This window comes from Propithecus coquereli, unplaced genomic scaffold, assembly GCF_000956105.1.
Source record: "Propithecus coquereli isolate 6110/MARCELLA unplaced genomic scaffold, Pcoq_1.0 Scaffold10, whole genome shotgun sequence".
Taxonomy (NCBI): domain Eukaryota; kingdom Metazoa; phylum Chordata; class Mammalia; order Primates; family Indriidae; genus Propithecus; species Propithecus coquereli.
Genome location: NW_012133858.1, coordinates 15,674,825 through 15,691,275, shown reverse-complemented (window position 1 = coordinate 15,691,275; position 16,451 = coordinate 15,674,825). Strand labels below are relative to the sequence as shown.

General features: G+C 37.9%; 1 protein-coding gene across 2 annotated transcripts in view; it reads left to right on the top strand.

The window, feature by feature from the left end:
• Positions 1–16,451, top strand: part of LPP (LIM domain containing preferred translocation partner in lipoma) — a 503,236-nt gene that overhangs the window by 119,701 nt on the left and 367,084 nt on the right. For both annotated transcript variants that reach the window (XM_012642267.1, XM_012642274.1), the window contains exon 3: positions 8,170–8,282. In XM_012642267.1, coding sequence (XP_012497721.1) covers positions 8,170–8,282 — 113 coding nt within the window. The remainder of the gene's footprint in view (positions 1–8,169; positions 8,283–16,451) is intronic.

Sequence of the window (16,451 nt, the reverse complement as noted above, 5' to 3'; positions counted from 1 at the left end):
TGTGATTCATTTAAAAGTATCTTCTGTTTGATTTTTTAAAAGTTCATGCCTGTAATACACATCTATTGTATAATAATTAAGCCAAAAGGAGAGAGAATGAAAAAGAGTACATATCATCTAATGAGCTATAGGCAACCTCTGTTAACATGCAGAGGAAAGTGGGACTGTATTATAAGCACTATTCAGTAGCCTGCTCTTTTTCCTCTAGTGGTAATATATCAGAAACAGTTTATCATATTCTTCCTCCAGATACTCTAATACTTACTTTCTCAGTAGATTTAAGTCTTTGCCCAGATACTACCTTGGTGAGGTTTCTCCCAATCCTTTTCTTCAAAACTGCAACATCTCCCCACCACCCAAGTGGTCCTGTACCATTCCTTGCCCTGTATTTCTTTAGAGTACTTGTCACCATTTGATATTTAGCATGTTTTGTTTATTTTCTTAAGCCTTGTTCTTCAGTTAGAGTATAAATTCCATGGGGTCAGTACATTTTCTTTCTTTCATTTATTTACTTATTTGTTCCCCTCCCCACCAGGGTCTAGAATAATGCCTGACACATAGAAGACACTCAGTATACAAATAGATTTCATATATAGATCAACGCCATCATTTTGATAACTTACAATTTTCCAATGTGTGATTATTGCAGTTTATTTTTCAACCAATACCATATTGATGAACATTGTGATTTTTTTTATTATATTGCTTTGTGATGAAGAGTCCTTTATGTGCTTCTCTGCATACTCTCCAGTTACTTCCTTGGTAGGATAATTTATGCAAGTGTTATTGCTGAATTAAAGTTTATAAATATATTTAAGGCTTTTGATTCCTTTTACCAAATTTTCTTGAGAGAAGTTTTATCTAATAGCATTTCTACTCATGCTAGTGGCATACAAGAGTGTTAGTTTTCCTACCTGGTTCCATCATCAATTCTGTGTTCCATCAATATTTTTAATCTTATATCTTCCTTTTAAATGATATTGTTTGTTAGAAAATTATTAACAGAATTAACAAGTTATTTTTTAAATGACAGAAAATTAAAGTGAAAGAAAAATAGGTTAAGTCTTTTAATGTATAATAAGAATCTGGAATCTAAAGATGAAAACTATTAATAAAAAAAAAGTTACTTGGTCAAGGTCACACATCTTCTCATTCACAGAGAAGGATGTGACATTTAAGGAAGGTTTGTAGTTGCTATTCTGATGACAATGAGGACAGGGAACCAGGAATGCCCAAGCCTTGCCCTAATAATTATCACTTCTCACAGAGTTCTCTCAAAGGAACTGCACACTCAAGAAGAGGAGCAAAATGGGAATTCAGGCACTGCTTTATTAATAGCTCCACGAGTGCTCTATCTCCCCTGGGGACAGAGGTCTGTGATCACACTCAGATGGTGCATAGGCTTTGGCTCTAGGAATAAGCAGAATTTTTATCCCATCCCTCCTCATACTACCATATCTTGTGAGCCAGCGTGCTCCGTGAGCTGTAGCCCCTGAAGGACCTGGCTTGACATTCTGATCATCTTCCTAGCGGCGTCAAGAAGAATGCTCCAGACAACAGCTGGCTGGTCTGTCCTGGGGGCTAGATGCTGTAAAGGTCTGAAGCAGAAGTATAAGAAAGAGACCCCCTGGGTGCTGCTTTCCAAAACTGAAACCCTTACAGTAGTAGCTGGATCAGTCAAATTAGCGACCACTCCCAAGTCAGAGAGCAGAACAGAGTGGTATAAAAGTGCTTGAAAGAACAGATCATGGCAATGCCTTCATATCATTAGTTACAACCACTGTCTAGTAGGTAGGTTGAGAACGCTGAGCAGTGAGGCATTAAGTGGGACTTAGCCTCAGTTATTCTTGTGGCCTGTGCCATATCCCAACATTTCACGGTGGTTCTTAAAACCATACTCAGCTGAACATTCAGAAACATTCAGAAACTACACATTTCTAGGCCCTGAATGTTTCTCAGTTCTTTGTGAGTGCACTATTTTAAAATTATAAATGGATAAAATAATGACAGATTAAATATTTATAAAATTAAGAACAAGTTTCCCTTCTATTCTCATTTTTCCGTACAAAATTCAGCTTCCTAGAGTCAACTTGGTATTGCCAATTTCTTGGGACTCCATTTAGAAGATATTCCATGATACTACACACTTATGTGTATGTACTTTATTACACAAATGATAACATTATACATGCTATCCTAAGCCTTGAAGGATTCATCTTGACCTATTTCATCCAAGCTACTTTCTGGTGCAATTTTCTTGGTGGCACATGTATTTCGATGTGAACCGAAGGTAGAGTTGAAGGTAAAATTCTAAGTAAAGTCTTTATTTACTTGGTTTCATCATACATTGCCTCCGGCCTGTGCTGTGAGGAGAATGCTGCCGCTGTGACAGACTCCATTGCCCTCCGGAGACCATTCCTGCTGCATTTGTTTTACCTTCTCTCTGGTTCTCTTTACTCAACCTTGTTCAGAAAGCTTGATCTCTTCCACCGAGTGGTCAAGTTTACACTTAGTTGCCCTTTTGTGCATAAGTGAACAGAAAGAATTGTCATAATTGGATAATGCAGACACTGTACAAATCACTTACATATAATTTAGCTCATTGATGTTCAAACTGAAGGTTGAGACCCCACTTTTGGGTCACAATCAATTTAGTGGGTCACAACAAATATTAATATTTTCAAAACTTTCCAGGTGTTTTACATGTAGTAAGCATAGTTTTATGAAACTCCTTTGTCTGGTATGCATGTAGTTGTGTGTGCCCAAATAGAGGTCTTGTGTCATAATATAAAAGATCCTTCTCTAACCTGGGTTGTGGTCAAAAAAGTTTCAAAGTTACGGTTTTAGCTGCTTTGATCCACAGAATGACACCGTGAAATAGATATCGTTATCCTCTTTTAATAGGTGAGGGCAACTGAATCTGAGTTAGCATTGTTTTACCTGAAGTACAAGGTAGAGCTGGGATTTGTGTTTAGTGTTTTGGTGCATAAAGCTTTGTACTATTTTCTTTCAGACGTATTTCCTTTCTCTATTAGTTACTATTAATGGAAATTAATTCTTAAAGCTATGATTTGGTAACCATGACTAAATTTTTTTCACCCTGTGTGTGTGTGGTCCAACCCAATCTCTTTTGGCCTCAAAATTTATATTGTTACTAATTTCAGAATGCCCTTAGTGATTTTGTACTTACCTTAAGGTTTAGATTTTCCTCAGAGAACCATAAATTCTCCATACAACCAAAAGCTTCCATCTAGAAGGCACTCTGGAGCCACGTTACTCCAGGTGAAGCCCACGGATCTATGTCAGCGTCCCTTGGGAGCCTGTTAGAAATGCAGAATCCCAGGCCCCAACCCAGACCTTCAGAGTCTGCATTTTATCCAGATCTCCTGGTGATTTTAGCACTGCCATTTGAGAAGTACTAGTCAGAGACATGAGGGTATTTTCTTTTGAAAATTCATTGAGCAGTTGAATGGCTTTTTATTTTTCAGTCATTGAACTGCATTTACTGAGAGAGTATTGGGGCCCAAGCCTTGTGCCAGGTGGTGGGGATATAAAGATAAATCATGAGTGGGCTCTACTTGTAAGAAGCTTCAGTTCTAACTAGGAGACAGTGACCGTCATACATAAATGCAGTAAAGTAGTACAGGTGCTATGATAGAACTGCATAGGAGGCACAAAAACTGGCTGCTATCTACATCTCTAGGTATGTGTGTAGGTAGGTTTTATATCGTGTTTGTATGAAGAATAAAGAGAGTGATGCTTTCTTTTCCTCCCTTTCTCCCTTCCTCGTAAATGAATTCAAATTTCGTTGATGGTTTGAGTTTAATTGTTCCCATGCATTTTCCACTTCTATCACCCATAGTCAATAATTTACCTACTTGGCAGGTAAATTGCTGTTATTTTTCCCTCTGGTTGGGCCATTTATTTCATGAAATGGTAATCAAGCTCTGCATTCAGGCGGATACCTTTCCTGTCGGCATGTGCTAGGATAACTACAGTGGCTAATAGCTCATCTGGTACCAGGTAGTCACACTTGCTTCTCAGTGCCTCTGCCTTTGTGCCCCTGGGTGAGAAAGGATAGCTTGAGAAAATATGCGTAGCTGGGCTCTCTAGAGTTTTTCCTCACTTCCTTTTGGAGTTAATAATGTGCATAATAGACTGCTTTCTGAAGTAAATAGGCAGAGAGCTGTGTTTGGGAATCAGGGATATAATACTTTATTTGTCCAACTCACCCGTTAGTGCCTCATGGTGCTACCTCTGGCACAAAGCAAAAATCTTTTGAATATATTAGCTGAATCATTTGGGTTGATATGGACCAAATCAAGTGAGGTACTTCTTAGCTCCTCTCCAAGGTAAAGTGAGAATTGCTTTCTAGGTCTGTATTTCTTTAGCTGTGTAACTTCGAGTAAACCATTTTACATGGAAACTGAGACATACATGTATTTTGTGTGTAGGTATGCTTTGGCCAGTGAGGTAAGGGGGATATGGAGTGAACCAGGCTTGTAGGCAAGCATCTGTGGCCACGCTTCCCCTCTTCTAGGACAAAACTTAGATTTTGTCCTAGATTTGATATATTACTGCCAGCTACCTGATGGTGGTTTGTTTTTGTTTTTTTCTTTTTCTTATTTCTCTGTTTGATTGATTCAAAACCCCTGTAAGATAACAGGATCTGGGAGTTGAATTGGGATTTCCCCTGCAAGGCAGAGCGGACAGGGTATGCACTAACGTGGAGGTGTGCAGCCTAGCGTTGATAGTGGGAAGGTGTCTCAGCTAATTTCTCCAGGTGCTTTTCTCCAGGAGGGTCACCACATAAACGTCTAAGCTCCATGCTGTTTCATTATTTTCAAAAATCTACTGGAATAGAAACGATCTCCACCCCTCCCCCCACTCACATATATACACGTCTTGTTATTTTCCCATCTTCCTTAAACATGTAAATTCTGCCTCATGTCTAAAGCTGCACTTAGAAGCATTTTCTCTTGTTTACTTATATGTTAAAATGACGCGGTAGAAGTGAGAATTCTTATAACTTTTAGTCTGATTTAGGATAGTTGTCTTTAAGAGTTTTTGCTTCCAGCTATCCCAATGAGTTTATGCTTAACTCCAAGGGGCCCATTTTCTCTCCTTTTGTCACATTTGTATCTGTTTTCTAGATAATTATCCATTCCTCTATGTCTTTTGAAAATGTGAGCTTCTCTCTAAAGAATGTAGTAAGAAGCCTTTGATGGTTGTGCTTGAAAAACTGAAAACTTTGGTCTGACTTAGTAATTGATCTAAATAAAGCAGATAATTATTATTAATCATGAGGGCTTTTAAAAGTCTGCCTAATTTTGCCTAGAATATAGAGTCTATGTTGTTTCCAAGTTATTTCTTTCAAGAAATACGTCTCATTTTTCTTTTCTGTTGCTTTTCATGTTCCCAGGATTGCCATCAGCCCGTGTCTCGCTATGTTTAGGTTCTATTAGAGAAACAGGGTAAAAAAGGATGTAGTTGGAAAGGACAGAAAGTTGTACCTTTTATTCTAAGATTAATTAGCTGGAACATTTTGAACTGTTCGTGTGGCTTTTGTGGGCCTGTTTGATAACATGATCTCCAAGGTCTTGTTCAGTTCTGATTCTGTCTGATGTTCTGACAATTCTCTGTGACATAACAGAATCTGAGGAAGTGTAAGAGGATGCTCAGAAGTCCTCTTTTAAAGTGAGTATGAAAAAGACATAGGTCCAGACAGAATTTTAAACCCGAAAATCAGCTGTGAACTAGAGTTGGTAGTCATGTCTTCAGCAACCTAACCCCTCTTTGCCTTACCACTTAGGATCTCAGTGTGAGCATGCTTCTCATACATTGTAACTTTGAAAGCCAGAAAAGAACTTGGTGACGGTTCTCTTTACTTAACAGGTTTTAAATATTTTTTTTCTTGCAATCTGTGGCCAAATGAGATTTTTCTGGCTGTACATTAGAATCACCTGGGATTGACTGATTGATTGATTGATTGATTGATTCATTCATTCATTCTTTCATTCCACCTCCCCCCATCACCTGGATTTAAAAGGAGTTCTGGTGCCTGACCCCTCCCCCTCACTCCTTTTCTCCTGTCCGGGAGATTCTGATAGAGTTGGTGTGAGGTGGAATTTGGGCCTCAGCATTTTTAGGTAAGTTTCTTTAGTAATTCTAGTGTGTAGCCAGTGTTTGAAAGTACCGAATGGAGCTAATAAAGGTTATGAGACTTACAACCCTGGTAAGGAAACAGACAAAGTACTTCTCCCGATTTGTGTACCCAGGAAAAGAAGTAAAAATTTTCTATATGACATAAGTTATTGAACTTAACTAATCCTTTAGACCTGAAGTAGAAATAATAGGGTACATTGCTTAGCGCGGTGGTTCTCAATGTGTGATTCCAGACACAATAATATCAGAATCATCTGCAAATTCATTAGAAATGCAGATTATTGGGCATCACCATAGACCTACTGAATCAGACTCTCTGGGGTTGGGACCTAATAATCTGTATTTTAACAAGACCTTCCAGAGATTCTGATGAACTCTAGAGTTTGAGAACTACGAGCATAGAGGGTTGTTGTATGAATGAGAGGTAGTGTATGGAAATCTTAACACACCGCCTGGCATTGTGAGTGTACTCTAGAGATACTGTGCTTGACTGCTTAGTGGTCTGGATTTGGCGGGAGCTAGACTTGAGAGCACTTAGCTACTTTTCCAATTCTAAGATTGACTTACAAGGCAAATGGAGACCAACTGAACCATTTCAAAGGTGTATCAGAACATCTAAACCAATTTGCCGTCCTTCCACTGTGCCCATCCTTCAAATCTTAGACTCTTCTTTTTCTGAGACTGAAGTTGTGTTGTTTTAATACTATCCAAAAGCAACTCATTTAATGATGGAGAGAAATGATGGAGATTGCTGCCCTACCATTAAGTGCTGAATGACTGAAATGCAAGGAAAAGCTACTTATTCGTAACTAGAGAAGACCACTTCCCCAACACATCAAAAACATTATTTTTTAAAAGGAAAAGGACAAATAGAGAAAAGGTTTAAAGATGGAAATTTCTGTTTTCTCAATAGAATTTCTTGCAAAGACTATTTAAAAAGATTCCATAACATGAATCTTACAGCTGTTGGATATGTGTGTCTGTAACTCTGATCTTAGAGATGAGATACACTCTTTCAACAATCTAACTACAACGTGCTGTTCTTGTTGGTCAGAGACGTTGGAGTTTCTTGACATCCCAGAGTCTTCTCACTTCCTGCTGTGATTGTGTATAGATTTCGAAATTGGGTGTTTCTTATTCCTGTTTCTCCAAATCTGTCCTGCACATACTTTTATATTTTTTTTATTTTTTCAAATGTTTTAGACCCCCCCACACACATACTTTTAGATTAGTCTTTAGTAAATCATATTCTAACCAAGTGTTCTGTTTTCTGAAATCCTTGATGGATTCCCTACTGCATGCATGGTAAAATTCAAACCCTTTGCCAGATGTGCAACACACTTAAAACGCTTATTTTCATCACCTCTCTAATTTTTATAACTCATGAGTATTATTTTACATTCTTATGTTTTTGCTATGTTATGACTTACTCCTTATTCTCCATGGGCTGAGCTTTTTGTGTTCCCCTGTCTTTCTACCTAGAGTGAACTTGCTCTCTACATTGTAATACTTCAAGACAATTATACGGTCCAGTAAGCCTTCCCTGTACCTCCACCTGGACATAAGCTTTACTTTGTCTTAATTTCCAGAAGTTTGTACATCTTCATAAATTGCACTTTGTGTTTTCCTTACTTGTGTACACATTTTTCCTCTTCTATTTGATTGAAAATGTATTGAGGGTAAGCACCAAGTCTTGTATTAATGTAATTTAGTAACCCCATCCCCCAACCCAAGTTCATCCCCTGCTCTTCCTTAATGTATTCGACCCCTCTAGACTAGCTTTTATGCCACTTTTAAATATCAAATATGATGCTCTTTCTTCTGAAAGTTAAGGCTACTAATTAAACTGGGGAGAACTAAGATAGGGAATAATTGCTATACCAGGCAAAAAATTACATGTCAAAGCCAATTACAAAGGACTAAAATGCCAGCAAATACATCTTTTTTAAGAGTACTGTAAAATTGCATCCCTGTTAACTTAATGTGTGTGTTTCCTTTCTGCAGGTGATTTTCTTCCACCCCCACCTCCACCTCTAGATGATACCAGTGCCCTCCCATCTGGCTCTGGAAATTTCCCTCCTCCACCACCCCTTGATGAAGGTGCTTTCAAAGTGCAGGTAAGAGCTACAGTTGAAGTCATGTTTATAAGCCATGCCAGGAAGCTCACGAATTTAGTGATTGTTTCTGTGGTGGATAAACATTTATCCAGAGCCTGTAGAGAGCTTTACGACTTACAAAGAGCTAAGGTACTTTAATGCAAAATGCCCAACTCAAGCTTCTCAGAGTTCTGCTGGCTTAACCCTCTGAAGCCCTGGAAATCTTTTTACCTACTAATTTTGTGTCAAAACCCCAAGCCCTTTTTTTTTATTTTAGCATGTTATGGGGGTACATATGTTTAGGTTACATATATTGCCTTTGCCCCACCTGAGTCAGAGCTTCAAATGTGTCCATCCCCCAGACGTTGCACACCGCACCCATTAGGTATGACTATATCCATCCCCTCCTCCCCCCTCCCACCTGCCCAATACCTGATGAATGTTATTACTACATGTGCACATAAGTGTTGATCAGTTAATACCAATTTGATGGTGAGTACATGTGGTGCTTGTTTTTCCATTCTTGTGATACTTAACTTAGTAGAATGGGCTCCAGCTCTATCCAGGATAATACAAGAGGTGCTAGATCACCATTGTTTTTTGTGGCTGAGTAGAACTCCATGGTATACTTATACCACATTTTATTAGGAAGGACATTTAAGAAGTCAACATTTTTTTGTTATCCTGGGTAACACAACCATGCCTTCTTATTGCCTTTGTTCTCTCTCTACAAACATTGCATTTGAAATGAGTAAGGCTGACATTTTAAGGCTCTGGTTGGTCACTGCAGGTCCTGTTGGTCAGCAACATGTTCCTAGCAAAAGCAATATCAAAAATTCTTACGGTTTTCTATTCTGGGTAACTTCAAGGATGTATATTATAGATATGTACCAATTAAATAAAACTTTTGTGTTCCAGAAATTGGTGATTGTAAGGTAACTCAGGGCTGGAGTCAGAGGTGACATTAGAAGTAGTTCTCAGACTGTGTAATCATCAGGTGACTGGTGACCAACAGCCACATTTCAGGCTGAAGAACTCATTCATGTCGGGAAGAAAAACTAATAAAATCATGGGATTATGGTTATAGTTTTAGGTGTGATTATGTTAATATAGACATAGAAAAAAAGAGCCTTTTTTTTCTTTTAGAGAAACAAAAGTATTCGTGGGTAAAATGGAATGATGTCTAGTATTTGTTTCAAAATAATGAGACTAAAAAACTACTGAGTGAGAATGTAGGTGAAAAAAGGTTAGTTACGAGTTAGTAACTGTTGGGTGCATGGAGGTTTATCCTAATATTCTGTCTACCTTTGTATATGTTTAAAATTTCTCATAAAAGTAAGTATAAAAGAGGAAAAAGCCATAGGGAATATCTGCTTAAATAATTCAATCTATTGTCTGACTTTCTTTCTCCTAAATTTTGTGTTGGAGGAGATAAAGGAAGAAGTGATTCATTCATTCAACAAATATTCTATGTCTGTGTGTGGGCATTATTCAAGCACTAGGAATTTTATAGCAAAAAGACAGACTCGGTTCTGCTCTCATGGAATGTACGAGTTTATGGAACTAGTGGAAGTAAACAAAATATTAGCATATACATTACCAGGGCATTAGAATGGATGAGTGCTATGGCTGACTAAACAGGGAAGGGGATATGGCTTACGTAGGGTGGACAGAGTCACTGATGCCTCACTGAGAAGGTGACACTTAAAGACTTGAAGGAGGAGAGGCAGGAATGGCCACATGATCTTCTTGGGGAATATATTTCCATATAGTAGATGCTAAGAAAGAGAAGAAGCTTTTCATATTATCGATCAGCTGAAATTATAATAGTAAGTTCAAGTTTTAACCACTAAGTTCAAACTCAGTTTGGAGTCTAGATGTTTTAAGGGCTATTAATCTTTTTTTTTTTATTTAATCTTTCATATATGTCACAAATTTCCTGCATTTTATTTTGCTGTAAGCTAATAAAATCAAAGTTCAGGGGCCAACAATGAACAAGAATACTACAATGTTTATTTTATGCAACAGAATCCTTAACAAATAAAAATAATGTGATTTCCATTATTTTTAGTTATTTTTAATAAAATTAAAAAAAAAAACCCTTAGTGTTTTGTTTTTATATACCTTTGCTCTTATTTTGTTGAGATTGGTTTTTTTGTATATTGTTTAATATGCACAACGAAAAATTTCACTCTATTTTCTCTCTTGGATTATTGTGGAACTATTTTGTTGCATTTTAAATCTTTAATTCTCAAAAGGTTGCTTGAACTAGTTACAGAAGACTTGTGTTTGAAAAGTAGTTATGCAGCTTTTTGTAGTTACGCTATCTTGAGTGGACCACACTGTCGAGCTCCACTTTCCTCATAATTAAAAACCAGGTGAACATACCTACCTCTTATAGTTAAATGAAAGACAGATGGATTTGAAAGTGTAAACCGAAATGGCTGCATGGATATTTTGATGTTGTGGCATTACTATGTAAGAGCAATAATAAGTCTTTGCCAATGGGTTCCATTAAAAAAATCAAATACAGGGCTTTCATAAAATTATAAAAAGTCTTTCTCTGTATGGACCTTATTCTGGTAAATGTACTCAAGCACGGCTTTGTTTTTGAAGAGGGAGGAAATAAACAAAAAGCCTGTTGCCATGTTGGCTAATGTTCCCTGTAAAACAGAAGGGAGGAGGATAAAAAATAAAAGTTAGCCAAATGGAGAGGGACGGATCTGGTAGCGAGCGGCATGTTATTTTTGAGACTCTTCATATGGAAGATTGTTGATGAGTTCTAAGGAAATGGACATGCCCTTCTCTTGTGTGGTGGGGACTTGCAAGTGATAGCGGCTCGGCCCTACTCTGGCATATTTGTACCTCCTTTCTATACGGGCTTAATGTAGCCTAGAGTAGTATGATCACTGCAGAAAATTTTGCTCTTTTTCCTCTCAGCCATGGTGAAACCTTATGTTGCCAAGTCCAAATTATAGCTGGTAAATGTGTGTTTTTATGTAGAAGTCTGTTTATGTTCCCAGCCAAATTTTCAGGTCAGAGCCAAAAGAATGTCTACTAAATGTGACTATAAGAATTGTAAGATTTTCAGAGCTGAGAGGGACCTAGGAGATCATTTAGTCCTACCCTGGAGCCAGGCATCTAGTTGCAGCCCTTTTGAGTATGTGCTGAATGAATTAATTCCCTTTTATTGGAAATGGGGAAACTGAGACCCAGGGAGTTGTAGATTCTGTAGTTTTGAGAGAACGCTTACCGCATTTGACAAGTCTTAACTCCTGGACTTGACCTTCTTCCCACTGTTGCAGATGGCCTGTGCCCTTGATTTTACTTTAGTCCTCTACTGGACTGTAAGGCTCTGAGATTCAGAGTAGGGGTTACATGTTTTATGTGGAAGGACCAGGTGCTGCTGGAGCTTTGCTTGGCTCTCTAAATTTTGATATATGCTGTAAACCTTTTTGTCTTTACGAAGGCAAATAAATATTTGATGTCAAGGATTCTTGTTTTGACAATTCTCACTTTTATGGGAAAAGGTGAATCTTGGAAAACAAAGGAAAGATTTGGTTTACTTCTCTATCAGGATCAATTTGACCTCAGTGCCTGTGACATTTGGAGTAACCCTGTAGCAACCACTTTATTCATTCATTTGTTCTTCACTCACTGCATGTAAATTGAATACCTGCTATTAGTAGACACCTATGTTAGGGATTATAGCCTTACAACTTGGCATCATTGGTCTAGTGTTCTGAGTTTCAACCTTGGGACTGTCAGCTTTGTTCTGATCTGATGCCACGGCTGGCGTTTTCTTTCTCTTTTCAGCCAGCTCATGGACAGGTATATAATATTGCTTATTGTAGTTACAAGGAGGGAAAATGTCTCTTAGAATTTCAGGTTTACAAGTGAATTAGAGATTATATATCCAAGTCCCTTTCTGTCGTTTGAATCTTGTAATTTTTTTTTCAATTTAACAAAATGTTTATAGGTAACTGTTATACGTGAGGCAATGTCGAAGGATAAAAAAATGGATCAGATACAGTACTTAGAATCAAGTTTGGGAAATGCATGTAAACACAGTCTTTAAATTAAGGTGTTTTATGATAAATTATGCTGTAGTCACCATGCTTTGATCAGAAGCACAAAGTCCTGTGTTAGTGGTGGAGGGTGAGGGACATAAATGAACTCTGATTGGGGGATGCATGAAGTATTCTTGGAAACAATTTCAACTGAACTGAACTTTGATGGCTGAGTAGGTCCTTAATTTTCAAATAGGGGAATGGATTTTTCAGCAACAAAGTAAAGAGAATAAAATCATACAGGAGAGAAAGCACAAACTAAGTGTGATAGACATTGAATTTCTAGCTGTGGAATTTACCCTTTATTCTGAAACCATTGACAATTTGTTGCAGATGTTTTTATTATTTTAAATGTAAGAGTGACACCCCTAGATAGGTTGTTGGATGCCAAGTAGTACTGTTAATGTACTATAAGGCAAAATATGTTGCACTTGCAGGAAACCCCATGCAAACAATTCTGAGTTGTCTGGTAAACTTCCTTGAGATCCTTGAGGACGTACCTGCTGGTATCTGATGGCTTTGAGTTTATGTACTCAATGTTTAACTTCCTCTTTCTACAACATCTTTGCTTGACTTTTCTCCATGACCTCCAGTTGACAACTCTAACTACACTTCTGTCACTGTGGCCCAGCCCTGTAGCTTGCTTTTAGTTGCCTACTATCCAGTGGTTGCTTACTGCTGGTGTTCTTCTCTCCTTTCTGTTCATTCAGGGAGCATGGCTGTGTGTGCTAGTGTAACCCCGGGCCCTTCATCTCAACAAACAGACTCATTTTGTCCATTGCTGATTATTCCAAATGTTAAAAGTTTCTTTCTCTTATTGAACATTAATTTTTTTCCTTTATGATTTTCTCACACTGATTTCCTTCCTACCCTCTTAAAAAATGATACCAAGTCAGAGGAATGGTCAGTTCAGGAGAGAGATAGGTGCCCTCTGCTTCGAGGAGTTAATCACTAAAACTACTAAAAAAGGTGACTTTTCTAATGAGAAAGTGAGAACAGAGTAACATAAGCTATGCCCAGAGTTAGTGAAAAGAGGAGGAAGAGAAACTTCTGAAATCATTTGCTTTAAAGTCAGCTTCCAAAAGCTCTTAAGCAAACTCAGTCCTATTCTTGTGAAAATAATTCAGTTCAAAGCTCATAAATGTGCATGGTCAATGGTGGCTTCTAATCATTTTTCCACTTACCCATTTTATATATTTCATTTAACAATGATAATTTGAAAATCTGGTGAAGGTTTAGCAGGACTGGCCCTGGAATTTGTGTCTTGTGATTCTGTCTAGTACTAGCATGGTCACAGGTATGGAATGACAGGATTTTACCTCTAGACATAAAGAACTCAGGCCCACAGCCATGGTGACATTCATTCATGAACTCACAGAAATTGGAAGCTGGACTGGCTTTATATGGTTTGGACACACCTTATCTTAGAGGTCATTCCTTCTGCTGCCTGTTAGTGTGATGAGGAAGGAGGAGGCTGAGTGTAAAAGAAGAACCTGGCTACTGAGGTTAAGAGTGGAAGTAATGGACAGTGTTGCCAGAGCAAAACCAGAACAGTCAGCAAAACTTTAGTGCACTCTGAAGTGCTTATCCATTCTGTAGGGTGAGAATACAAGGATATCTTGATCCATGAAAACACACCAAAGGGGTGATTGAGATGCTTATTTCTTACTGGCCCTTTGCCTCGTTCCTTTTGGGTCAGCACTCCCTAGTTGATTTGTAGGTTGTTTGTGACCCTGACAGCAACAGTAGCAGCAGCAGCAGCTTGCTTTTCAATTATCACCTACTTTTATGGTCCATATATGTAGGTCAGTGTGTGTTTAGCAAGGCTGGGTAGATTCTTAGGCATGTTGTTGGCTCTGGTTAATGTGACTTTCTAGAAGCGAATATCAAAGTTTTCCTGTTTTCTTTTTGTTCTGAGTCATCCGTTGGTTATTCAGATGAGAAGAGAGGGAAATTTTTGGTGTCTGGACTTGTAAAAATGTCTTTGACAGTAGCAGACCTAGAGTCAGCGAGGAGTATTCCATTGTTTCATTTAGCATCTGGGACCTTTTTGCATGAAATGTCATAGTTTCTCCTCCTTATTTTTTAAGAATTTGTTTAAAGAGGTAAACCTTTCCTTTCCCCCGAGATTGATAGTGGAGTATGTGTACACATGCATACACCCACCTACTCACCTTATCAACCCTCTATCACTACCATCAGGACTTTGAAATAATCTAGGACAACTCCTTCATGCTTTCTGTGGTAAAAAATTTGTTAATTGCTGGACAAAGAAAAGTCTTAAGGGGAAAGTGGTTGTGGTCACTTCTGCTATATGTAGGGATAACTGATGAGGTTAGCTCCTGAGTTTCTGTGTAGGGAGTTATTTACTATGCTTGCATATTATGGAAAATTTCCTTTGCTCAAAGTTAAATGAAAATGCAATTGGTTCTTTCTGAGTCATTGGAAGTTTTTATCCCATTTTTGTCTCTCCTATCAAGAATCTTAGTGATTTCTTCAAAGCTGAAATGTATTTTTTTTTAACTTACAAAAAAGTAATGTGCATTTTTCTACTTATATGAATGTAATGTAAACAAATCAAATCATATAAAGTATTTTCAAATATGTTTCTGTGTGAAGACAGCTATGATCTGCATATATAGCTCCATCCCCAGTGAATATGCCAAATGAAGCTTGAGCTTTCTTCTCCTCCCTTCTTCTCCCCAAGCATTATTAAAACCATTTGGAGAATGTGTTGTAATAGTTTTAACTTTATAGAAAATCTCTTTTAGGAATTGTTTCTTTCATTAAATTATACAACCACATTATTAATAGTTAAACTATAATTTTTACTTGCTTATTGTACTGTTTTTTGTTTGGTCGATTTTTTTCTTGTACTCATCATCCTGATATATTTTTTTTTCTGCCACAGTACTTCATCACTGTGTAGTTTATAAGAAGGCTATGTGGGTGATATATTTCTTGAGTCTTTGTGTATCTGAAAATGACTTGTTTTTGCCTTCATATTTGATTAAAAATTTGGCTGCAAGCTGAGTCGAATTTCCTTTACCTCAATATTGTAAAAAGATTTACACACTGTCATTTAATATCATTTAGTATTTAGTGCTGCAGATGAAAAATCAGATGCCAGTCTGATTGTTTTTCCAATCTAGTAACTTCTCTTTGTTTGGCCTATAAGCTTTATTTGCAGGATTCAGCAATCTTACTACACTGTGTCTAGATACAATTCCCTTCACCCTCACCCCGCTATTCCTACCCAGCATTCAGTGATTCCATTTGATTTGAAGAAGAGGGATTTTTTTAGCTAAGGGGGATTTTTTTTTGAAGTATTAATTTGAAAAAAACATTTTAATATTTCATTTGCCTTTTTTCTTCTTTATGGACTCCTACTCCATGCTGTTGGATTTTTTCTCTATCATTCGTATTGCTTTTCTTTTTGCAATAGTTCCACCGTATGGAAGAATTCATGTTACTTGCTTTCTTTCTTCCTTTTTAATTGTTGTGGTGATAGTCTGCTTTTGACTGATAATGTGATATCCACCTGAATTTGGGGAGAATATTCAGTATGGGGTGGCTCTGGGTCTCTTATTCAGGGTGACTTAGATAGCTTGCACTTCAAACTCTATCTTTTGTCTAAATCATGAATGTATAGTTCTTTAAAAAGCAGAGTGACCATACGGTGTACACATCCAGTCTTCACCCGGTCTGTGTAATTAGGGGAGCAGGCCAGCAGAAGAGTCGCCCACATTAGATGCATAGGCCAAGAGCTGATCAGCAAGCTTCACACCAGCCCTCGAGGATATTGCTTTGGGGATACACAGGCGGGCGGGAAGGCCCCTACTTCCCTTGCCGTGCATATATGCCACGTGAGGGCAGCAGCAGCTGTGGCCAGCCCTTCTGTGTGGTGGTCTCCGGTTGAGTTCTCAAGCACCCTGAGTTTCCTCCCTCACTATTTTGCCCATCCATGACTCTGCTTCTCAATGACTGTCACCAGGAGTGTTGATGTTTGTGGCAGAGTACTTTTTATTAAAAAGGATAAACTCATTATGTCATTTCACTGCTCTTTTGGCTGGCTTTCATTATATACCCCAAACATCCCTTCCAAAGAACCTTCTCCCAC